At 39.7% G+C, this 26062-nt stretch overlaps 1 protein-coding gene across 3 annotated transcripts in view; it reads left to right on the top strand.

The window, feature by feature from the left end:
- The window catches only part of GTDC1 (glycosyltransferase-like domain containing 1), a 377456-nt gene that overhangs the window by 260542 nt on the left and 90852 nt on the right, over positions 1–26062 (top strand). For all 3 annotated transcript variants that reach the window (XM_006880751.1, XM_006880752.1, XM_006880753.1), the window contains exon 4: positions 19941–20285. In XM_006880751.1, the coding sequence (XP_006880813.1) occupies positions 19941–20285 (345 nt within the window). The remainder of the gene's footprint in view (positions 1–19940; positions 20286–26062) is intronic.

Raw genomic sequence — 26062 nt, 5'->3', positions numbered from 1 at the left:
ATAATAACTTTTTTAAAAGATTATATAGGAACCTTAGCAGTTCAATGAGTTTATGTGAATGAAGAAGGAACAACTTGGAAAAAGAAAATGAGAATACTTCCACAACCTGAAGCATTTATACAGTGCCTCTAAATTATACATGTAAAAACTATTGAATTAGTAGTGGTTTTGGTCGTATTTATTCTTAAAAACCACCAAATAATAAAATTTAGTTGGGGGAAAATCTTGTGCAAGTAATACTGAGAACCTCAAAAGGATTTGCAGCTCTTCCTGAATGTTACAGAGTAAAAACCAAACCTAACCCAGTGCCACTGAATCAATTCTGACTCTGAACCTAAAGGATAGAGTGGAAGTTTCCCATAGGGTCTCCAAAGTTGTAAATCTTTATTGAAATAGATACTTTCATCTTTCTCCCGCACAATGGCTGGTGCTTAGCATCTCAGTTCTTAGCTTAAAGCATCTCCAGTGCTCCTCTTTTGAAAGCTTAGAAAAGAGAACCTAAGCCACATAATGTTAAACTGTCTGATTATTTCAGAGTTTGAATTGGAGGGAGTATTCTCCAAATATATTTTGATTGGCTATAGCACTTCAAGTAACTTATCTAGAACATGAAAAAAATGTGTTAGGATTGTTTTGAGGATATGAACACTTAAGTTCAAGCTTCCTCCCTTTGGTTTACTTGTGTGCATCCATCGTTTTTTCCCAGACATACTGAGCAGAGGCTCAAACCAAACTTGTCATCTTCCTTGCCTCTCTACAAAGCCTCTTCTAATGTTTCCTGTCTTGTATCTGATGACATTTAGCCAATTCTGAAACTCATCCTAACAACTCTCCATGGTATAAGAACCCTAGAATTCCTAAATAAGAATTCCTCAATAAAAAAGATAATTTCTAAAACAATAGAATAAAAAATAATCAAGAATATGAACTATACGTAAGGAAAATTTTATAAGAACTAATTATTGTTGTATACTATCAAGTTGGAACTAAGCCATAACTGGCCTTCCAGTGAATTTTCAGAAGCAGTTGCTCCGACAGGAGGAGATTGCCTATCTTTCTCCTGCAAAGCAGCTGGTGGATTTGAACCATGTACCTTTGTGACTGCAGCTTAGCTTCTTACCACTAGACCATCAGAGCTCCTAATAAGAACTAAATAGACTTTTTATATACTCATTAAAATCAACTCAATGACTAGGCTAACCATTGTTATGTGTACTGTAGAGTTGGAACCAACCCATAGCCAACCCTCTGGTGGGTTTTCAGAAGCAATTAATCGCATGGGAGGAGATTTCCCCATTAGACATGTGTAAAAAGAGAATTAGTGAACTAGAAACCAGATCTTAAGAAATAGGCACTCAATGGATTCTTACCTTGTTAAATTCTTAATAATGATTTCTTATGTGGTATCCTTCTACAACTTTTCTTGGGCTGCATTTTTATTCCTTTCTTATGTTAGATATGTATTACTTTCAATACTAAGAATTTTTCTTTCCTTTTCCCCCCCTTTGATATCATCAAATTTAAATTCTTCAACTTCTGGTAGTCAAAGTTGAGCTTTTGTTCCACCTAAATTTTCTTCTTTCTCCTCCTGTTTTCTTCCTCTTTGTTTTTAGTGATCTTGCTTTATTTTCTTTTTTTTTAAAAGCTAATATTATAATAAACCAAACACAAGAAGGGTGCTAAAGTTGAGACTTGTACATAGGGTAGACTTGAGGTACAGAGACCATCAATCAGTACTTCCCTTTTGAATGGAAGCCAAGCAGTTTAAGTTGCAAAATCCAAAGCCCATGTTTCTGCAAGCCAGGATTAACCAGTCTTTTTTTTATTATTTCTTTTTTTTGTAAAAATGCAGCCCAAGAAAAGTTGTAGAAGGATACCACATAGGAAATCATTATTAAGAATTTAACAAGGTAAGAATCCATTGAGTGCCTATTTCTTAAGATCTGGTTTCTAGTTCACTAATTCTCTTTTTACACATGCTCACCAAGTTGTGCCAAGAAATCTGGAGAACGACCACTTGGCCAACTGACTGGAAGAGATCAATATTTGTTCCTATCCCAAAGAAAGGCAACCCAACCGAATGTGGAAACTACAGAACAATTTCACTGATTTCACATGCAAGCAAGATTTTACTGAAGATTATCCAAAAACGACTGGAACAGCACATCAACAGAGAACTACCAGAAGTCCAGGCTGGTTTCAGAAAGGGTCGTGGTACTAGAGATATTGTAGCTGATGTTAGATGGATCTTGGCTGAAAGCAGGGAATACCAGAGCAATGTCTATCTGTGTTTCATTGACTATGCAAAGGCATTTGACTGTGTAGATCATAATAAACTGTGGTTGACTCTGAGAAGAATGGGAATCCCAGAACACTTGATCATTCTAATGCGAAACTTATACTTGGACCAGGAGGCAGTCATCAGAACAGAGCAAGGGAACACGGCATGGTTCAAAATTGGGAAGGGCGTATGCCAGGGATGCATCCTATCTCCATGCCTTTTCAACCTATATGCAGAGCAGATTATCCGGGAGGCTGGGCTCTATGAGGAGAAATGTGGGGTCAGGATTGGTGGACGATTTATCAACAGTCTGCGTTATGCGGACAACACAACCCTGCTTGCTGAAACTGAGGAGGACCTGAAGCACCTGCTGCAGAGTGTCGAGGACTGCAGCCTGCAATATGGATTGAGGCTCAATGTCAAGAAGACAAAGATTCTCACCACTGGACCAATTGGCAGCATCAGGATGGATGGTGAAGAGATTGAGATTGTACACAGCTTTAGTTTGCTTGGCTCCATAGTCAACAGTCTTGGCACCAGCAGCCAGGAAATTAAAAGGCGCATTGCCATGGGAAAGTCTGCTGTTAGGGACCTCTCCAAAGTGCTGAAGAGCAGTGGTGTCTCTCTGGAGACTAAGGTGCGTCTGATACAGGCCATGGTCTTCGTAATTACCTGTTATGCATCAGAGAGTTGGGCAATGACCAAGGAGGATAGAAGGAGAACTGATGCCTTTGAGCTGTGGTGCTTGAGAAGAGTACTGAGAATACCATGGACTGCTAGGAAAACAAATAGATTTGTCCTGGAGATGGTTAAACCAGGTGGCTCCTTGGAGGCAAGGATTCTGAGGCTCCGTCTAACTTACTTTGGATATGTAGTGAGGAGAGACCGGTCCTTGGAGAGGGACATCATGCTTGGGAGGGTGGAGGGACAGTGCAGGTGAGGAAGGCCCTCTATGAGGTGGATTGATTCAGTGACTGGGATAATTGGGATGGGAGTGTCAGAGACAGTGCGATTGGCACAGGACAGAGCGGAGTTTAGGGCTGTTGTACATAGGGTTGCTATGAGTTGCAGGCGACTCGACGGCACATAACAACAACAACATATTTGGTTTCTCTCTCTCCCTCTCTCTTTCTGTGTGTGTGTGTGTGTGTGTGTGAGAGAGAGAGAGAGAGAGAGAGAGAGAGAGTTCTGCCCACATTTGACTGCTTTTTAAACTTTATTTTATTTTATTACTTTTTGTGTGTGTACCATCAAACCAGATCTGACCAGTACAGGAGGAGATTGTCCCTCCTTCTCTCCAGCAGAGCATCTGATAGATTTGAACTGTGCGCCTCTGAAATTGCAGTGCAGTTTCTTGCCACTAGGCCTCCAGAGCTCCATTGCATTTTAAACTTTTATCTATCTTTATTTTTGCTTTAGGCCTTTTGTATGTGCTGTGACTCTTAACACAGCCCACCTATCATTTTCGAAGAAGGCTAAATTCTGGTCATCATTGAGATTTAGCTGATAAGTCACCCTTCCTAGAAAGCCTTTCTTGGTGACAGCCTCCTCTCCGGTACTGGTTCTCATAACACTCCATTCTTCCCTGATCAGAGTACCTCTCATACAGAGTACAAGTTGGTTATTTTGACTGGTATGTAGTTGTTGATACATGCCATTGAGTCAAGTATGACTCATAGTGACCCTATGAACAGATGGCTGGAACCCTGCCCTATTATGTACTGTATTCATCATCCCTGACCCACTAAAGCTGTTGCTGAAAATGCCATGTCAGTCCATCTTGTCTTCTCTTTCAGTGACTCGCCATAATTCCAAGCATGCAGAACAGCCTTGCCTAGCTCCATAATCCAAGTGAAAGCCATCCTTGCCTCCAAGGAACACTCTGGCTGTGCTTTTTCCAAGACACATTTATTTGTTCTTTTGGCAGTCCATGGGATATTCAACACGCTTCTCCAGTACCACAATCCAAAGGCATCAACTTTTCTGTCATCCTTATTCATTGTCTAGCTCTCTAATAGTGATTGAGAAGGTGATTGAGAAGACAATGACCTGCATCAAGTGCACCTTAGTCTTCCAACTGACAAAAATTGCTCTTCAGCATTTTGGAGAGGTCCCTGACAGCAGACTCCTGATATCCTGACTACTGGTACCAAGGATATTGAATAGTGATCCAAGCAAGCATCAATCCTTTCTCCATCTGTTTACTATTGTTCTTTTGGTGAGGACCTTTGTTTTCTTGATGTTGAGATGTAATCCATACTGAAAGCTGTAGTCCCTGATCTGGTGCAACAAGCATTTCATATCCTCCTCATTTTCAGCAAGGTTGTTGTGTCATCTGTATAACACAGGTTGTTGATGAGTCTCCCTCTGGTCCTGATGCAATATGCCTCTTCGTAGAATCCAGTTTCACAAATTATTTTTTCAGCAGCTCTGGTGGTCTAGTGGCAAGAAGCTTTGCTACAATTCCAAAGGCACATGGTTTGAATCCACCAGCTGCTCCACAGTAAAAGGATGAGTAGTCACCTCTAAAAACCTGCAGGAGGGTCACCTATTGGTTCCAACACTACAGTACAACAACATACACTGATTAAATAGGTATCAATAAAGGATACAAGCTTGACGTATTCCCTTTCTGATTTTAAAACACACAATGTCCCCTTGCTTCATTTGGATCACAGAATTTGATCTAGGTATAGATTTCTCATGAGCATAATTAATTGTTCTGGATTTCCATTCTTCTCAGTGTTAACCATAATTTGTCATGATTCACACAGCCAGATATCTTTGCATAATCCATAAAATACAAATAGACATTCTTCTGGTATTTTCTGCTTTAAACCAGAATCCATCTGACATCAGTAATTATATCCCTGGTGCCATGACCTTTTCTAAACCCAGCTTGAACTTATGGTGGTTCCCTGTCAATGATCATTCAAAAAATCTAAACATTTTTGTGTGATCTTCAGCAATATTTTGCCTACATGTGGCATTAACAGTATTGTTCTATAATTTCCACATACTTTTGAATCACCTTTCTCTGAAATGGTGACAAATATGAATTTCTTCCAATGAGTTGTCCAGGCAATTGACTTCCAAATAAACTGGTGAGCATGTCTAGGGCTTCATCTGTTAGTTGAAGCATGCCATTTGGTATTCTCTTAATTCCTGGGCCCTTATTTTTTGCCAATGCCTTCAACTAGAAATTCATCCTTCAAAATTACTGGCTCATGTTTATATGGAATTTTTTAGTATTAAACAATTCATTTTAGTTTGGTTCTGATTATTCCTTCCATCTTATTTTAATGCTTTCTGGATCATTCAAGATTTTACACATAGCATCTCTCAGTAGTTCAACTCAAGGCTTGGATTTGTTTTTCAGTTCTTTCAGCTTGAGAAATACTGAGCAAGTTCATCACTTTCTATTCTCTGATTCCAGCTTTTACATATTTCATTATATTTTGCTTTGTCCTCTCAAGCTGCCATTTGGCATCTTCTGTTTGGCTTTTTTACTTTGGCATACTGCATTTTGTTTTGTTTTCTTGACATCCTAATGCAATTTTCAGTCACTTCAGATAACCATTTTGGTCTTTTCTTTCTCCTCCATCTTTGTAATGACTTTTTGCTTTTTTCATGGCTGATGCCTTTGATGTCCTCCCACAATTCTTTTGGTCTTCAATCACTGGCATTCAGTGCCTCAAACCTGTTCTTGAGATGATTTCTAAATTCATTGAGGATATACGTGGGGTTGTATTTTTGTTCCTATGGACTAGTTTTCGTTTTCTTCAGCTTCACTTTTAGAATTGCTCATGAGTAAGTGATGGTCTCTTCAACAATCAGCGTATGGTCTGTAGGCAGTCTTTTGTTGAATGGTGGATAGGTGTACATTTTCTTCTGAACCATTTATTCTTACTTTCTCTCCGTATTTAAGGATTTTTTTTTTTACCTTTGTACCTTGCTTATTTTGCGTTAATATCCCAGCTTGTCAACATTTCAAGTGTACCCATCTGTTACATCTTTACTCCTCTGTTTTCCAAGCTAAAGTAAATTATTACAATCTATAGAAACCCTGTAGTTAAGTGGGAGTCTTTGTACATTCACTTCATACACTTCAAGGGTTTATTTCAAATGTAAAACTAACAAAATTGTGTCTTGTAATATTAATTGTGAGTTAAGTCGCTTTCTGTGGTTTAAAATTAGCTTAGCAGTGTAATCAGAGCTTCAAGTGAATCAGTACTTGTTATATATAATGTGGGAGAAAGGGGAGGGAGAGGATGGGAAATAAGTTGTGTTGAAAGTTGGGTTGGCTGGTAATTTTGCTTTATTCAGGTTGTGGGTAGACAAATGAAAATTTTAAAAAAAAGAATCAGATTTTTGATGCCCATCTGTTCATGCTTCAGCAACCTAAAAACTGATGTTTTTATTTTCCTGGTTTTACATTCCTGTTTAATAAAGTTTTAAGAAAGGAAGAGGCATAGTGTCTCTGAAAATATGGAAATTGAAAGGTAAAAGTACAATAGGAAAGAGATAATAGAACGGTAGGAATGTGTTGTTTTGATGCACAACATTGGGATTTTTTTTTTCAGGTAATGTGCCTCTAGACATGAATACAAATCCTTGATTAGTATACAAATGAAAGAAGGTAACATATTTAAAGTGTTTAACCCCCGGGTGGTTAAAGTAAGAATCCTGACAGGTGACAAAAGATAATAGTCCTCAGGAAGACATAGGTCTCTGCCCCAATATTTTTAAAATCTGTTTCGTTAACATTGGCAACATAATGGTTATGGGATTCTTGATTATTATTAATAATAAAAACCCGAAATATTGTTGATTTAGCTTTTAGTATGTGCCAAGCAGTTTGGAAACTATAATTCTACAAGGCAGGATTATTATTAGCCCCATTTTACAGACTAGGAAACTGAAGTTTGTTGTTTTGTTTTTTTCTTTTTTTGTTTTGTTTTGTTTTTATTGGGAAAAACATATTGGGGGTACAAGGAGGTGAGGGTTAGGGGCAGAAGGGTGAAGATGGGCCAGGATGCAGATGCAGAGCTGCACAGTTTGGTCGGTGGGGGGAGCAGGTGAAGGAAATGATGAGGGTCCAGTGGGGACCAGATGCTACAGAGGAATGACAAGCATTTTCCAATAGTAATTAAACCAACTGTCTTATTGATTTGGGAATTGGATGCCGACTCTCTGTCTTCTTCATGCTGAACAGGGGCGTAGATGTAAAGGGGGAAGGGAGGCCGCTTTATCACCTTACTGGTGGTCTTGGGTTAAAGCTGCTTGCCTTCTTGCTCTGTTAGAAGATATTTTCCTGTCATTTGCTCCCCTCTGGACTGCAAAGTGTTTTCCCAGGTGGGTCCATTGGGGATGGCTAGTTGAACCCAGAAGCTCCATCCTCCTTTGCTTCCTTAGTTGTCAGTTGTATTTCCTTTTTGTCACTGGCCCTGGGTTCAGGGTCAATTCTGGAGTAAATCTCAGTGTTAAGGTTACCTATAGGAAAGGGAGCAAACCTAGAGAGAACAAACTTGTGAGTTACAAATAGAAGGGCTTTGAGTGTGTTGCTTTCAGGTTTACTGGGGGGGAGGGTGGCAGAAGGTGGTCTAGGTAACATTCTCTGGATACCCTAGGCATTCTTTTTTTTTTCTTCTCCTTCCCCACCCAGGGGTCGGACGGCACAATCTGGGGACTGAGGAGCTCATCCTGAGGGACACGACAGCTCGCCCCGAGCTGGGGGCCGAGGGCAGCCCAAGCCGGGGGCCGAGGGCAGCCCGCCCCAGGCAGAGGGCTGCGACGGGAAACTGAAGTTTTGAGAAAAAAAAATCTCTTTGCCCACCTCAGAGTTTCACTGGAAGTTTGAAACTAAAAAATATGCCTGGAGCCCTGTTGGACCCAGTGTTATTTTAACTCTTACTAACAGTTGAAAATAACTTGTAGAGTTGATTCATTATATGATCTTTATAATTCTTTTGAAGAAGTCTAGGACTAGTTCTTATTCTTATCTAACAGATAGTAATCTGAAGCTGTTTTGAATAATTTAATGACTTATTCACAACCAAAGCAACTTTTAAACACAGATCTTTCCTGAAACTTGAGAGTCTCTTCTTTCTATTTAAGCTTTGTTTTTAATAATAGCATTTTTATTTCAGAATAAAGTTCACAAGCATATACCCTCTCTTTTTTCCCTCTGTATTCTCTTCATTTTGATAGTCAACTCTTCATTCTTTTACCATGTTCTCTTTTTGCCACTGTCTGTCAACATAGACATAATAGTTCTTATGCCTTTGCTTTCCTAATGTTTTGTTCAGGAAATTTCAGTCAGCATGATATTGTTCCTTTCTGCCTTTTCCACAAAAATAGCCAATAAAATCATGCCCTGCTCCAAAGGAGATGCTTCAATTGGAAACACCGTCCTAGAGGAATTCTCATGTTTATTTGGAAAAAAATAATGTGGTCCTTTCTTCACTTTCACATTTTCCCATCCAGCTTTCAATATCCAAATAATAGCTTTTTAAAAAATCATTAATAGAATACGTGATTAGATATCACTTTTTTAATTTCCCTCAATCCGTTTTGTTATGAGAGATGTGGGAATCCCAGGAGTAGTAAGACTGTTTACTTCTTAACAGTGTACATTCTTACAAAACAGGTCAAGCAGCTTGCCAACTATCTGTGCATGTGAAACTACCACTCCTTGCTTAAAAGGAATTACTTCACATCCTTGTTTAGGTACTTTTTTTCATCTAGTAAGTGCATTAAATTAAATGAGGTGAATGGATAGAAGCAATCAAAATTTTCAGTTTATCTGAATTATAAATAAAAAACTGATGTGCAAATCATTATGTTTGAATAGATATTAGATCATTTTAGTGAGCAAATGAAATAGGTGAACACAGTTTATTACCAATATAGATAACTTAAAGTTTGGAGGTGGGGTGACAAAGAAGAGACGTAGTTTGAGAAACAGTGAGTTTATTTATGGTGAAGGGAAATTTCACCTCAGTAAAGAGAAACTTAGGAGTCATGAGATGCTCCAGTCATGTGATCTGATACCAATTTTAGTGTTTCTCTTCTACCTCTAAGTTCCTGAATATTTACTCATTCAAAAGCTTGATGATTGCCATCTGGTATACAGCAAGTGGTCCCACTTCACCTGGAGCAGAAAAAGAGTCAATATTCGAAATAGGGAGAATACAGAATGTGTGCTATTTGTGTCTGTGAAAAATTACTTCCTTTGCCATAAGACTAGAAGAACTTGATGGTGCCCAACTACTATCACTGAAGGTTTTGGTCCAGTGTTTTCTAGAAGAATCTTGGCCAAATGTAGGATATGAGGATGGAAACATGGAACAGAACTTTCTGTTTTCATGGAATCCAGTCTCACTGGGGTGACATTATTTCTTCCCAATTTCTGTCTCAAGGAAATCATTAACCCTTAAACTGAAACTTTTCCCTGAAGTCATCATTAAACAAGCCTCTTGCAATTATTTTTGTTCTGATTCACAGCAACCCCATGTGACAGAAAAGAACTGCCCCTTGATGTTTTCAAGGCTATAATCTTTACAGAAGGAACCCTGGTGGCATGTTGTTCCGTGATGTCCAGCTAGAATGGACTTATAAATCACACAGGAAGAGATTGCCTATCTTTCTCCCAAGAAGCAGCAAGTGAATTCAAACTGCATGCCTTTAACTTCACAGCACACTACCTTACTACTCAGCCACTGTAGCCCCTCCCTGATGGCACATGGTGTAATATGTCAGGTTGCTAAGCAAAGGCTGGCAGTTCACATTCACCAGCCACTCTAAGAGAGAAAAATGGATCTTCTTCTTTTGTAAAGGTTACACCCCAGAATCCTGATGGTGGAGGTGCTTTGTTAGACTCTACTGGGTGACAGTGGGTTTGAGACAGTCTTTACCAAAACAGATTACCACTCATCTATTTAATTACAACTAGCTTTTATGGACACGTAAGCTTTTTATAGAAGGGGTTTTGATGGCCCAGTCCAAAGGGAGCTGCATGCACTGCTAACTCCAAGGGGGCTCCTCACCAGTAGTTGAAATCCACCAATGCATCTGGGAGAGAAAGATGGGCAGTTTACAGCTTGCAACAAGCCGCTGGAGGATCTGCCATGAGTTGGTTCTGATGCAATGGTAGTAAATGTTGTGTCTTTATGGACTCTCTTTTTCTATCTTGTCACAAACCACATTCTTCCTAGCCCAAACAGGATATTCTTCACTCAGTACTCTGGAGCATCTTAACTAAAACAGCCTTCAAAGTCATGAGCCATCCAATGTATGAATAGTAACCTTTAGGCATTACCAGTAATGAAGAGCAGGCAGCCAGCTTTCAAGCAAATAATTACAAATCAGCCCTCCTGTATAATGCTGTCTCCAAATACGCAGTGTTGATTATGATAGATTTCCTTGCTTGTGATTGCTTTATGCAGTATAAATAGCATATTATGTGAGCGGTATGGAGAGAATGTACACACACTGTATCAAGTTTTTTGACATTTATCCTTTTTTGGTTTTGTTATTATTAATGTTATATGGCATTGAGTCGGAACTAACTCACAGCTGACCCTCCAGCTGATTTTTCAGAGGCTGTAAATCACCCAGGAGGAGAGTCTGTAGCTTGCTCCCTCTGAGCAGATGGTGGATTAAAGCCTTCTGCCTTCGGGTTAGGGAACGCTGGTGGCCCAGAGGTGAACAACTGCGCTGCAAACTCAAACTCATGCAGTTTGAATCTGCCAGATGCTCCACGGGAGAAGGAGTGCAGTCTCCTTCTGTGTGATTTACTGCCTTGGAAACCACACTGGAAGGTCAGCTGTGGGTCAGTTCTGACTCCATGGTGCTCAGCAACACCACAGCCTTTGGATTGGCAGCCTGACTCCTTTACCCTCTTCATACTTTACAGGCTTATGTAAACCTACACTCACAGTTATCCAAAAATGGCTGGAACAGCACATCAACAGAGACCTTCTAGATGTTCAGCCTGGGTTTAAAAGAGGGAAATTATAGCTAATGTTAGATGGATCTTGGCTGAAAGCGGAGAGCACCAGAAGAATGTCTGTCTTTGTCTTTGACTTTGCAAAGGCATTTCACTGTGTCGATCACAATAAACTGTGGCTGACTCTGAGGAGAATGGGAATCCCAGAAAACTTGATTGTGTTTATGCGAAACCTATACTTGGACCAGGAAGCAGTCCTCAGAACAGAGCAAGGAGACACTGCATGGTTTAAAATCTGGAAGAATGTCTACCAGGGATGAGTCCTATCTCCGTACTCACAATATGTTGTTGTTGTTATGTGCCGTCAAGTCGCCTGCGACTCATAGTGACCCTATGTACAACAGCCCTAAACTCCTCTCTGTCCTGTACCATTCGCACTGTCTCTGACACTCCCATCCCAATTATCCCACTCATTTAATCAGTCCACCTCATAGAGGGCCTTCCTCTCCTGCGCTGTCCCTCCACCCTCCCAATCATGATGTCCCTTTCCAAGGACCAGTCTCTCCTCACAACATGTCCAAAGTATGTTAGATGGAGCCTCAGAATCCTTGCCTCCAAGGAGCCACCCGGTTTAACCCTTTCCAGGACAAATCTGTTTGTTTTCCTAGCAGTCCATGATATTCTCAATACTCTTCTCCAGCACTACAGCTCAAAGGCATCAATTCTCCTTCTATCCTCCCTGGTCATTGTCCAACTCTCTGATGCATAACAAGTGATTGCGAAGACCATGGCCTTTATCAGACACACCTTAGTCTCCAGAGAGACACCATTGCTCTTCAGTACTTTGGAGAGGTTCCTAACAGCAGGCTTTCCCCATGGCAATGTGCCTTTTAATTTCCTGGCTACTGGTGCCAAGAGTGTTGGCTGTGGAGCAAAGCTGACTAAAGCTGTGTACAATCTCAATCTCTTCACCATCCATCCTGATGCTGCCAATTGGTCCAGTGGTGAGAATCTTTGTCTTCTTGACATTGAGCCTCAATCCATATTGTAGGCTGCAGTCCTTGATGCTCTGCAGCAGGCACTTCAGGTCCTCTTCAGTTTCAGCAAGCAGGGTTGTGTCATCCGCATAACGCAAATTGTTGATAAATCATCCACCAATCTTGACCCCACATCTCTCATATAAGACTCATTTGCACTAATATTTGCTGTTTGATCATTTAGCTTAAGTTCTGAAAACTGTTCATTTTATAATTAATTTGCAGCACTTTGTTGGTGTTAGCAAATAGTTTTCATGTAAATCACTGAATTGCTTGAATAAGTCTTCCTGTTGGCTCTGGAAAGGTTACTTATCTTTGATTCCTATTTCCTTTCTCCTCAGTTCACTTCAGTTTGGTTGCTATCCAGGAATCTACAGAAATTGCCTTGATAAAACTAGTTGATATTTTTTCCCCACCATCATCCATATTAGCCTTGAATGGTATCTTTTTCTGTCACTTTTCCCACAGATCCTTCTGATTTCTTTCACTTTTCCGTTTGTCTGTGATTATGTCCCCTTCATATGGTCTTGGAGTTTGGGTTTCATCATTTCCTCATGGGAGTGTGTATTCCCATTCTTCCTGCCTTCTCTGCTGTAAGAGAGATGCATTGGGCTTTGCAGACTCTGGCTCTGCACCTCCCAGGGTCTTAAGGAGTGTTTGCCAGAGTATCTTTTGTGGATCATTAATTCTTAAGGTGCCTCCTGGGGAAGTCGGGAGGGAAAGTTCCTTGTCCTAGTAAGTGTTAATTTTGGAAATAATAAACACAATATCCCCATCTTATAAGAGCAAACTCGATAGAGGTTTATTGAGTTAGCAAAGAATAAATTAATACATTTATAGGACATACTAGTATGTGTTTTGAGAAATTTGTAGTGGGGGAAAAAATACCAAATATTTAGTTTTGTTACTAAAGCTTGTTTTCCTACAAAATCTTTACTGTCTTCATTGGTCTAAATTCAGAATCATCCTTGATAGCTCTCTTCCTTCCCCGAACACCTCCCACTTCTGTCTCTCTTCGTTTTTCTCTCTCTCTTTCTCCCTTTTTTCATCCTCTAGTTCTCTTCAAATATTATGAGCTGCCTTCCACATCTGTTTGGAAAAGCAAAACAGTTGATAGTCTTTGTCTGGTGGACTCTTACCCCCTCATACATTTATTTAATTGCTTATTTAGGGGTGGGGAGCTCTAGTGGCCTCGTGACAAGAAGCCTTGCTGCAATCCTAAAGGCGTGTGGTTTGAATCCACCAGCTGCTCTATGGGAGAAGGATGGGCAGTCTCCTCTCTTATGATTAACTGCCTCTGAAAACCTGCTGGAGTATTGATAAGCTGTGGGTCAGTTCTGACACTATGGTACATAACAACAGCAGCATGGGCTGAATGAATGACACAATGATTAAGTGCTTGACTATTAATTGAAAAGTCAGTGGTTCAAACCACCCAGAGGCACATCAGAAGAAAGGCTAGGCCCTCAGCTCCTGGAAGAACACAGCCTGGCAAGTCCTGTGGGGCATAATTCTAATTTACATCAATAGAATTGACCTGAAGTGGAACTGACTTAACAACAGCTGTATTTTTTTTGGGGGGGGGGGCGCTAAGGAGGGGGTTACAGGTTGAATATTGAACATATTAAACCATTTTTATTACAGTATCTCAAAAACGTGATGTACATTTCGGCAAAGACATTCTATTTCTCTGAATAGCCTACTTTTTTGACTGGCCTGCTGCTCTCACAGAAATAAGCTAAGGTGCCTAGGGCCTTTCCTTTGCATCTCACCAGTTTCAGCATTATTGAAAATGCCTCTGAAGTCACTGTTTTCCTAAGTGATCTGAGTAAGGTGACTGGCCATTCTTCAACTTCACACTTGTGTTGCATGTGGAGAGCTGGTGAGAAGTATGTAGTCAGAAACATTAAAAATACAAACGAACAAAAATTCCACCACATTCAACTACTCTTGGGTCTCTCCTGGCTGATGGCACCCCTACATCTGGTCTCCAGAGCTATAAATCTTTTGGGGGAGTGGGGAGAATGTCTACCTTTCTCCCAAGGGACTCCCGGTAGATTCAAGTTCAGTCCCTTTGGTTCGTAGCGCAGTGCTTTATGCACTGTGCCACCAATATAGATCTAAATGACTTGTTCTCACTGTGATCTTTACATTGTTCTCTACCTAGTCCTGGGAGGTTGTGATAATGCATAATGCCTGTGATAACCATATTAGGGGACAGAGATAAGGAAGGCGAAGGCGGAAAGGTTCTACTTCTATCTGTTTCATACATTGTTGGTTGGAAGAAGGTGGTGGGGACTGGGAAGAAGTCAATAACTAATGATACATTGGAAACCATTACCAAATTACTGTTTGCTTATCAGTGTTTTTTAATGTAGAAATAAGTTCAAGTAGAGTTCCTACAAGATTCGGAGCCAGGGAGAGACCTTCTGTGCAGGAAAATAGGTAGTAATATTTCCTTTTTAAAAATGAAGGGAATTATTAGAGGCAGCGCTCTATTTTTCCTTGACTCTTCCAGTCCTTACCTCAGGACCTTTTCTCTTCTCATTAGCACCTCTACCAGAGTTGGATCTAAGGAAGAGAAAGGAGGTGTTCAGACATGTGTCGATTTGCATAGTCACGTTATTGAGTTAATGCCAGGGCAGCATAAGCATTCTGTCCAAATCTATAGAAAAGCCAGTTTTCACTCCATCAGTAAGGTATTCTTTTCTTTTTAACATGGAACAGTTTATTGTCAGGCTTCTCTTAACTGTACATTACAAATGGAGTTTGATTAAGAATGTTCTGGATGGGTTAATTAGTGTGGTGACTATTATTAAGCAAACTGCTTGTTAGTATTATGCCTATTTGATCTTAGTATTGATGTGAAGTAATTGACCATAGAACTACATTTAGAAAAGCTGAAATAAAGTTTTTTTTCATTTCTGTTTTAGCAATAAATTGTTTATATTAAATATGTCTATGAAAGTGTGTGTTTCATTCATTGCACAGAAAATCAGAATAAACTCTGTCGGATGGTGCACATGGATTGTTTTGTTTTGTTTTTGAGAAATATTAATATACTTGCCCAGCCTGCTTGAAGACAATCTCTGTGGAAACAAAATAGTAAAAAATTATCTCACCTTCTGCTTTCATTACTGCTGCAGGAAACCTCACGTTTTTAACTTCCTCCAACCAGACGAGATAACTCCTTTTATGTTTAAGTAGTTGTCTAAATACTTCTTTTGGAGACAATCACTTTAATAAATAGACCATTAAGGAAAAAATATAAAAATCCTATTATAAACAAGGAAAACATAACATATAACCTACCTTCTTTTAAGTACTGGATTGTTATCTATATTATTTATTGGTATTTTGTCCAGTTCTATTATTAAGCCTCCCTAGCTATAGAATTTCCCTAAGGAATGTATTCTGTGAGTTAATAAATTATACCGTCAGGGAGTTTTTTCTTGAAATTCAGCTTAAATTTTCCCATTCTTAATTTCCTCTCATTACTCCTAGTTAGACCCCCTTGTACTCGGCTAAATAATTATTCTCTTCCCTTGGAGACTCTTATTATGTACTCCTCTAGTTGTCACTTAACCAGGCTATTCATATTTAGCTCCTTTAATCTGTCCTCATAAATCAATTCTTCCATTGCCTTAATCATTATTATTGCTCTTCAAGAACTCTAATTTTCAAACATACACAGTTCTCAGATGCCCCAGATGAAACCCGCGTTCACACAAGCTTTGTGCCCCAGTGGACTTAGTAGCTGCCTGGCCTGCACAGGAGGAGCCTTACCTAAGCGGTTATCAGTCAGCTGGGTCAATCCAGCCCATCCTCATCCAGTCAAACTGGGGACAATCTAAATAGAGTTCCCCGGTGTGACTTCCTAGCATGCAAGGATTTATGTTGTGTTACTTTCACAAGATTCGTAAGCTGATGTTTTAGTCACTGCCTATATTAACATTCTTCCCATTTTCATGTTTCTTTTCACCACCACCTATCAGGTCAGTCCTCAGCCGGCACTGAAGTGGGACTCTGCTCATCCTTGAGAACACTTAGGAGATGTGTTGGGTAAAAGCAGGCCTAGCACCTTGCCTACAGCTAAATTCCTTGTCAGTTACCAATTCGCATTGTTTACAACCCTTGAGCCAAACTCTCCTTCTTTTAATTTGCAATTTTGTGCACATGCTGGCCAGTATAAATGGATTTTATGAGTAAGACGGGTCATGATACTGTGTTCTGAAATGAAGATATGTTGTTTCAGTGCCCATTGATTTTTTTTTTTTTATTGTGAGGCCGTCTTGCACTGAGTTTGTAATTCTTTTTAAATCCTTTTTTTAAGCTAGCCTGGCATTATTTATCTGACTTAAACAAATAGGTTACTTCGCCTGCTTTAGTGTATTTTCCTGATATATACAAATGTTCCCCTTCTTACCGTTTGTTCTGTTTGTTTAGAGGAAGTTGAAGATACTGCCCTCACAGTCATTTTTTTAACCTCTTGTGATCATCGGAAATGTTGTCTTTCAGTTCCTTGGGTTCATCTCAGTATTTTTACTATGTTTTGGGAGGGAAGTTTGTTTCCTTCAGAACTTTGGATCGCTGAGGTCCAAAACAATGTGCTGTTCCCGTTGTTATTGTTGTCTTTCATTTTAAATAAAGGATTAATTTTTTTTTTATGTGTGTATACTTCTGTGAACTTTGATAAATGACGATAGTTCTAGAAAGGTTTCAGGCCTTTTGTTCATAGAGTCCCTCTGAGTCACGCTCAACTCAATCAACAACAACTACAAATAATCTTAGTACCATGTTTGCTATTTCATCTATATGTTAATCACGTGCTTACTTAGAAGTCCTTGCATGGTAGTTAAGTGCTTGAATAGTAGTCAAAAGATTGGCTGTTCAATTCCAGCCAGAGGTGCCTCAGGACACAGGCATGGAGATCTGCCTGCAGAAGGTCCCAGCCTTGAATTTCTGATGGAGCAGCCCCACTCTGCACACGTGAGCACAGCTGCAGCCAACAGCAGGATTGATTACTTGAGGAACTTCTTATGGAGTCTTATATAGTCAAGTGATTTTTTTTCCCCCTCAAAGTATTTGAAATCAAAATAGACATTTAGAGGGATTTATGAAATAAGCACAGAAACCTCCAAAATAAGCTCTCTGGTTCTGGAATGTACACAGCATAGTACAGTACTAGAGCCAAAGACTGTTTCCAGCTCATCCTTGCTCATCAGCCCTTGCTTTCCGATCAAGTTACACTGGCTGACCAGGTGCCTAGGGACAGCCCTGAGCCCTCTGCTCACTCTTTATCCCCCCTCCCCACCACTTGAAGCACCTCACCTAGCCTAAAATTTAATGACACAACTCTACAGGTTTCCTAGGCCTCTTGAAACACTTTTCCCCTCTAGATTTTTCTCTTCTTCCCAGTTCACTTTCATACAGTTTTATTTTCCTTCATGCCAAAAATACTGTCATATTTTTCCTCTGTTTCTATCTTGGAAATATGTCTCCAGGATCCTGCTCTCTTTCCAAGCGAGTTCTCTCTCGTGTTCGCTGTGTCACTTACCCAGTTGAAGAAATCAAACTTAGGCCTTTTTAGAAGTAGCTAATGGGGGGTGAGAGGGAGTTTTAGTGCCTAATGGTAAGAAGTCGTGTCCAAAGGCACACAGTTTTAATCCACCAGATGCTCTGTGGGAAATGGATGTGAAATCTCTTCTCGTGAGATTTCTTTGCTCAGAAAACCCACTGGAGGGTCCAACAACAGGGACCTACCACCTGACAAAACCGAAAGCCTTGTGTGGTTTCTGCTGCTGCTCAGTCTCTGCAGTGTTTAAATCCTCTTCACAGATTCACTTAGGCCTCTTGGTTCATTTTGATGGTGTGATGTTATTCTCTCTCTACAATGTCCCTTACTGCTCTTCTTCCTTGTGGCTTCTTTCCTACCCTCTTCTTAAATTCCCATGGTGTCCATTCTTGACTTACTGCCCAACCTCAGGAAAGAGGACCAGGTATGAAAATTTTTTCCCTCTCGGCCTCCTCCGATGTCAGATCTCAGGACTCACATCCCAGCATCTTTGTGTTACATGTTATTCCATGTAGACTCTGTGCTCATTCATACCCCTTCTCACGTGACCACACTGTTCTCTCACTTCACAGCTTCTGCCTCACTGCCTTTTAAAAACCGTAAAATAAAGCCCTCTCTAAACCTGTTGATCTCAAGTCAAAAGTAACCTCTGTTCTTCCTCACTTTTAGTAGTTAGAATGGCTAGTGTTTTATATAGCATGTACTCATGAAAGGTAAAGGAGTTGTGGTGGCCTAATGAGTGAGAAGTCGCACTGCCAACCCAAAGGAATATGGTTTGAATCCACTAGATGCCCTGAGGGAGCAGATGGACAAATTCCTCCTGTGAGATTTACAACCTCTGAAACCCTTTGGAAGGTCAGCTGTGAATCCACTGATGCATGTAAGAGCACAACAACAATGAAAGTTAGGAGCTGTGGGGGCGTTGTCTGTAGGGAGTTGCATTGCTAACTCAGAGATTACATCTCTTTGGTGGTTCAAATCCACCAGTGACGCCTCAGCAGAAATATGAGCAGTCCCTTTATGGGTGATTTATAGCCTCCGAAAAACATGCTGGAGAATCAGCTGTGAGTTCCTTCCAACTTAATCACAGTGAGCTTTTGGAGGTTTTTTTTGGTTTGTTTGTGTGTTTTTTTTTTCTCACAGTCAGTTGACTGCGAGCACATCAATCTGTCAGTGTTCCGAGCGCGAATGATTTCCCTCCTCAGTAGGGGATACGCTCCTTGACAATGTATCTTCTGTTGGATATGAGTGAATCAGAGGCCTTAGACTATACTAGGAATTTTATTTTTCAAAACACACTTGCTTTACTATTCTTGTCAATAAATGATAGCTAACTCTGAATGGTAAAGAGTTATGAGAAGATAGGGTAGAAATAATATGTGAAAAAGACAAACACTTCACGACATTTTAATAAAATATATACATGTGACCAGGAATATTGACATCTGTTTGAGCAGAAATAGCTGGTGTCAATGAAAGACACTTCAGGCATTTTTAAACTGTAATAAACAAGTATGACCTGAAAGTAAACAGTGGCCCATGTGGTGATTAGAACTTTCAGAAAAAGGGATAAGCGAGCTCTGGTGGCTTAGTGGCAAGAAGCTGCATTGCATTACCAGAGGTGCACAGTTCAAATCCGCCAGATCCTCTGCCAAAGAAGGAGGGACGATCTCCTCCTGTACCAGTCAGATCAGTTTTAATGGTACACACATAAAAAATAATAACAAAAAAGGGATAAATAATTTGTCCAGTCTTATAATCATGATATATTTTCTTTAAGCCAGAAATAGCTACCACAAAAGGGAAGATGGTGGTGTTCTGCATCTCTAAATAACTTTGTAAAGGGTTTTAAGCCCAATTCAGATTTTGCAACCCCAAAACTCTTTAAGCACCATTGCAGGAGAGTCTTGAACTTTCAGTGGCTACTAATTTTTATTCTTTTCCCCTCTAGAATTTTTGGAATGATGCCATTGTATTTGTTCTTTGCATTTTGCATATTTACCATGCCCTACAGAAAGGTGCAGAATACCTTTCTGTAGATGTTCTACTAGGAAATAATATTTTAAGTAAAATGTGTTGCATTCCTTCTTCCTACAGATTCATGCCCAAGCACAAAACCCCACATTTAAAGAAGATGCTCAGCCTTAAAGGAGATGATGCTTCTCCCTCCGTGGCCTTCCCTTCGCAAAAGGATCTGGGAGGCTCAGAAAGTGTGTTGAAGAATTTTACTTCAGTTTCCAGACTTTGTGATGCATTTTCTGACCTTAAACCAGCACAACAAGAAAGACTGGAGCCGTCAAACATGCACAAGTGTAACTCGTCAGACCATTCAAACTCTTATCACGAGGAAAAGAAACACAACTCAGCTCTTAATCCCTGTGACATTGTGGGTGCAACCGATGATCAGCAAAGACCATTGCACATTGTCTGGCCTCACAGGTGGTAAGTTCAAGACCACTCATAAGAGTTGTAGAAATGGTAATAGAAAAATATGTTATCATGATTAATTCATTCTCCTGTGGCTTTAGAAAAAGATCATCTCAATGTGGCGGTGCTACTGATGTGGTGCAAAGATAATAGAGTTCGCAGTCTTTGTATTATTAGTCACTATATACTTTAGATAAAATTTACATTGCAGGCAATTAATTGCAGTAATTTGCTTTTCATAGTATAAAAACAAATTTCTTTTTCTGTGTACGTTAACAAATAATAAAATTTTAAAATAAATACAGTTTTTAAATTAACAAAAGAATGAGTAATATATATATATATATATATATATACACACACACACACACACACAGAAGCTGATGGTATAACACATTATAACTTGTGCTGCTAATCAGAAGATAAGTAGTTCCAGTCCACCATCTGTGCTCACAGGAGAATGGTGGGTCATCCCCTCCTAGAAAGACGTCCACCCTTGGAAATCCAGTGGTGAGTCACAGTGAATCAGAACCCACTTGAGAGCACGGGATATATTCATTACATAATTCAAATAGTATTATATCTGTCTACTTAAAAAGTGGTGTTGTTACTTCTTAGAAAAGAGGAGAGGGCAGTAAAGGAGAGGAAAACCCTCAAGGAGATGAATTGACAGTGTCCATAACCTTGAGTTTAGCATGAAGATGGTGTAAGACAAAAATTTCAGTCTGTGGTTCATAGGATTACTAAGAGTTATAGTTGACAGCATTTAGCAACAGCAGCAACATTAATAGCATTTTTGAAATGGTATTGGACTAGAGGTAAGGAGTTGTACTGCCAGCACAAAGGCAGGCAGTTCGAGTCCATCAGCTGACCCACAGGAGAAAGATGGCAGTCTCATCCTCAGTGATTTACTTCCTCTACTCCTGTAGCACCCATCAGCCAGTCAGCTATGACAGTGAACAACATTAGCACTAAAACAAGAACAAGTGATCATTGTTTTCTAATTTGAAATTGTTTTCCTTCCCCAAAATCTTTTGTGTGAATCTAAGCAAAGTACTTTGGAGAAGAATCTCTTCTGAATAGAGGGAAATCCACTGCAGCATATAATCGGACCAAATATAAACTCATAAACTTAACCCTGGCTCTTATAAATTAGGATTTAAAGAGGTAAAATGTCCTGATAATCTTCCGGTATTAGGCATGAACATTTTAATCTAGTTTTTATTCCTCCCCGTTAGTTTAATCTGCATGTGGCCTGATTAGAGACCGCTTCCCCCACAGATTATGGCTCTTTAGAGCAGAGATGCTGGGCTCGTCATTAGGTCCGCTTTTCTGAGAGCCACTGTTTGCAGGTGAAGTAATAAGCACACCACACCGGCCGGGCAAAGCGCCTTTGCCAAGGATTTGACTTCCAGCACATTAAAACTCCCGAAGCCCTCCCAGCTGATCTGCAGCATCTGGTACCTAAAGGGATTTTCATCTTTGACTCCAAATATATGAACGTAAAATTTCAGGATTGAAAGTTAATGTGGGATGTGTTTTGGATTTGTTTATTCAACTCCACGTTCCCAACCTAGCCTTTCTATGAGAGTTGCACTGATTTCACATCCTATTTTACCGACCGTGTGCCAGTGTTTGGCATTCTTTTATGTCATCTTAAAATGTGGAAAAACTCTATCAAGATAAAATAGATAACATCATTAAGTCCTCACTTAAAAGCTTTTTCATTCATTCTGAGCATCTTTGGTTATTTCTGACATAATGTGGACTGTAAGAATATCGTCTCTATAAAGTTTGGTCCTCTGTCAAGCTAAAAATGTTAAAGTAAATAATTTGTAGATTCCTGTTGCAAATCAGCATACTGTTATGAGGGGAAGACTTAGAGCCATGTGATTCAGTACTTTGCACAAAATAACACAGAGCTATGTTAATAAAATTAACAATATTAAATTGAATAATTCCCTCTCTTCCTTTGTATATTTTTGCTTTAATTTAATTTAATTGCCTAAAGTTAGTTGCTTAAAGAGATGCGACATTATGTTTGTGCTCATTTTTATTGTTAAGGCTAAATTATTTTTAATTTGGAGAAGAAGAGGAGGGGGAAAGCCACATCAGCAAGAGTAAATGCCAAAATATAAAAGTACCACATTTATCCTTACGGGTAATATAGTAGAACATTGGAAACTTGGAGGTTGCCAGACACATAGCTAACATTAGGGCTAATTTTGAAAATCTAGCGTGCAGTCAATTTTACTGATGCCTGGGGACATACAAGGTAGAAGCTGACAAGAGAACTAATTTTGTTTGGGTTATTTACTGCTATGCATCATCCGCGGGTTCCCGCCTGACACACAGCTATATGAAGGGGGATATTATCACACACTAAAAATTTATGTTGACATTCGATATTTGTTCAATATGTCAGCAGTATTACTTTCATAATCAAAAGAGTAAGAAAAAGAGAAAAGAAAAGCACTTTATGCTCATATAGATATATCTTTTTAATAACAGTCTATAAGGTTAATATAGTTTACCTTTGAGAGTATACAATGAAAACAAGCAGGGTTAGGAGGGGAAATGACAGAACGCATCAACCCAAGCTGTTTGTTTGCCATTACCTAAGCGAGCCATGTCAGCTCTCTGGCCCGCGTCTGATAGCTATTTGTTGTACAGAGAGCACGGCATAAAAAAAATATCAAACTCTTAATACTATTGTGTGCCCATAACCATCTGTCACTGCTAGCCTGGAGATGAGAGGAAGATTACGAGGAATAAACACTGAGCCGCCGAGCATTGGTAAAGCCTTCGGGCAAAAAACTCTTGTGGGGACATCAAAGACATTCTAATTCCGAGGCAGTCAAGGATTACTGTGTGTAACCTGTGCTGACAACAGATAAATGACTGGCAATATTGTGCCAGAGCTGTTGGGTCCTGCATGGAGTACTGATGATGATGATGATGATGTTATCTTGCAGAATGGACTCTGCTGGGATAATTTTATGATAAAACACTTTTTTCAAATGCCACTGGGTCTAGGCAGACATTTACTAGCTACAGGGGTAGCAATCAGTTTCTTCAAAATTTACTGTTCTAAGCCCATTAGAGTTCCAACGCAGCAAGACTCTTCAATGAAAAGCTAAAACCGCCTATATTTTCCGTAGGAACATCGACGCAAATGTAAGGAGCTGAACTCTTACCCCTCAGTGGTCGGTGCTTTGTCATCTGATTTATGTAAATCTGCCTATAAAAATACAGTGGTGATGTGGTTTTATTTTACAAAATTGGTGAATATTAATTAGGAAATTAAGATTCTGGTTCAGCACTCTTCAGACATCCCCTCTTACAAGCTTACATGTTTATTTAGATCTCTGATCATATGGATAGAAATCTTATACTTGACCAGTTGATGTGAATTGTGTTGTAAAGGTTTCTACTGGAAATGATAGGGGTTGTATTTCTTATTGCATCCTTTTAGTTGGAGCCTCCCTTCCTTGTGCGTCCTATATTCTTGTCAGTATTAAGAGCGAATTTAACTACCTGCTGGAAGGGGAGTTGTCTTTGGAGTAGCCTGAAGGGAATTCCTGCGTTCTTGCCTTGGCTATGGATGTTTTGCAGACAGGGCTTGTGGGACACAAGTGTGCATTGATAGTTTGGCACTTTTTTTTTCTTTTCCCTCCCGGTTAACATAAAGGAGAAATGGACTGTGGGGGCAACGGGGTTCTTAGATCCTGTCATTACCTTGCCTCTCAGAAAAAAAAAAATCCTCCTCCTTATCATAAAAAATATCCCCGTGATATCATGTCCTGTCCATACTCAACTCTGAAAGGGATGCTGTGACCTCATTGTGTTAGTTTCACGCTGGCATTATGAATGGTCTAAAATATAGTGTTAGCCTCTAACATATCTTGTACTAAGTCAACCAAATGTAGAGACTGCTTGCTAGGAAATGTATCAAAATCAAAAGTGACATTTTCTAGAAGATACATTCTGGCTTTAAATCTGTGTTAAAATGTCTGTGCATGAGAACAGGCCCTTAAACGCGACGCTTGCCCCGTCTCTTCATTCTTCCTGAATCTGAGCTTGTCAAGGATTATAGTGTGCCACCTCTGCTGACAGTAGATAAATAACTGACAGTATTTTAGCAGAGTTGCTGGGTTCTCTGCAGAGTCATTTGTTTTCTCCTTTCTACCCAGTCTTTAATGTTTTGTTATAAACATCTATAGCAAGACTCGGTTAATAGAAATGACTTATGGCAAAACATCTGTAAAAAATAGATTGCAATTGGCAATGCTTTATTTTTTTTTCTTTTTTTACTTTTCCCTACTAAATATTATAGCATCATACCAATTTGCAACCTTCATGTAATCATTCTCTTTATTACAGGAGGAAAAACAGGCAATGTTAGAGGAGATGAATGTTTCAAAGACACTTAAAGAAATGTACTATCGTAGCTCCACTTCTTAATCTTTTTGATCTCAGGACACTTTTATACTCCTAAAAATTATTGGAACTTCAAAGGATTTTTATTTCTTGTCATTGTTTACAAGACAGAATCTACTCATAGCTGACCATCCAGTAGGTTTTCAGAAGCTGTAAATCACACAGGACGAGATTGCCCATCTCTCTACCGTGGAGCCCCTGGTGGATTGGAAATATGAAGAAGAGCATGGCTTTGGGGTTATCAGCACAACTTCTTGCGGAACACATCACCAGGCTCCCCCCTCCCTTTTGTTTGTTTGTTTGTTTGTTTCCTTCTCTTTCATTGCCATCAAGTTGGAATGGAATGTATAACTGACAGTCCAAAAGGTTTTTCCAAGGGTAAATCTCATAGGAGGAGACAGAGGAGCTGGTGGATTTGAGCCAACCACCTGTGGATTGACAGAGCAACTTCCAACCCACTAGACCAACAGAGCTACCTTGTTGTTTTATAAGGGCATTAAACAAGTCATTGCCATTGAGACACAGCTTCTACTTAGTGCAAACCCATGAATGTCAGAGTAGAAATCAGTGACTGATTTTTCACCAGACTTTTCTACCCGATTATCCCCCTGTGGACTCAAGCTCTCCAACCTTTCCATTTGCAACCGAGTGTGAATATTGCCAAGCCACCAGCCTTCTTATGTTATGCTCTTTTCTCACCTTCCCAAACAAAATAAATCCCTTTGTCATAAAAAAAACCCACCATGAAATCATGGAGTGGCAGTAGTCAACTTGTAGACATTTGCGTCCCCCAAGAACTCATCAAATCTGTATTTACTCTGATGAATTAAAACTGAGGAGAGTTTTTAAGTAAATATTAAATGATTTAATAATAAATAAAATACATAGTCACATAAATGTACTTTCCAGAAATTAACCACAATTTCCAGAAAAAATATTAATGAGAACAACAACATAACTTTATCTTTTATAAAATCCCTACTATTTGCTTAATAGAAGATAGCTTTATTCTCATAGTTGGTTAATTGTTAAATCTGCTGCTTGGTGTTGTTGTAGCTTAAGTTTGTTGTTAAGTGCCCTCGAGTTGCAGGCGACTCATAGCGACCTTATGAAGGAAAGTCCTTGATGCTTGGGTGCCTTGCATCCTCTCTCCAGGTTCATAGGGTTTCTGGAGGCAAGCTATTATGGAAGTGGATGCCACTCCTGCTTCCAAGCTTGTTTTAATTGGGGAGCTCCACCCCACTCTCTGTCCGCATTGGGTAGCCAACCATTAATGCATTTGGCAAATCAGTGTCACAGTGTTCAGCCTCACAGCAACCACAAGTTACCGCGGTATGGCAACTTGTACACCA

The sequence above is a fragment of the Elephantulus edwardii genome, unplaced genomic scaffold (assembly GCF_000299155.1).
Source record: "Elephantulus edwardii isolate Elephantulus edwardi_28Jun2011 unplaced genomic scaffold, EleEdw1.0 scaffold00010, whole genome shotgun sequence".
NCBI classification, from domain to species: domain Eukaryota; kingdom Metazoa; phylum Chordata; class Mammalia; order Macroscelidea; family Macroscelididae; genus Elephantulus; species Elephantulus edwardii.
Note: the sequence above shows the minus strand (reverse complement) of the source record. Positions and strands in the feature narration are given on the sequence as shown.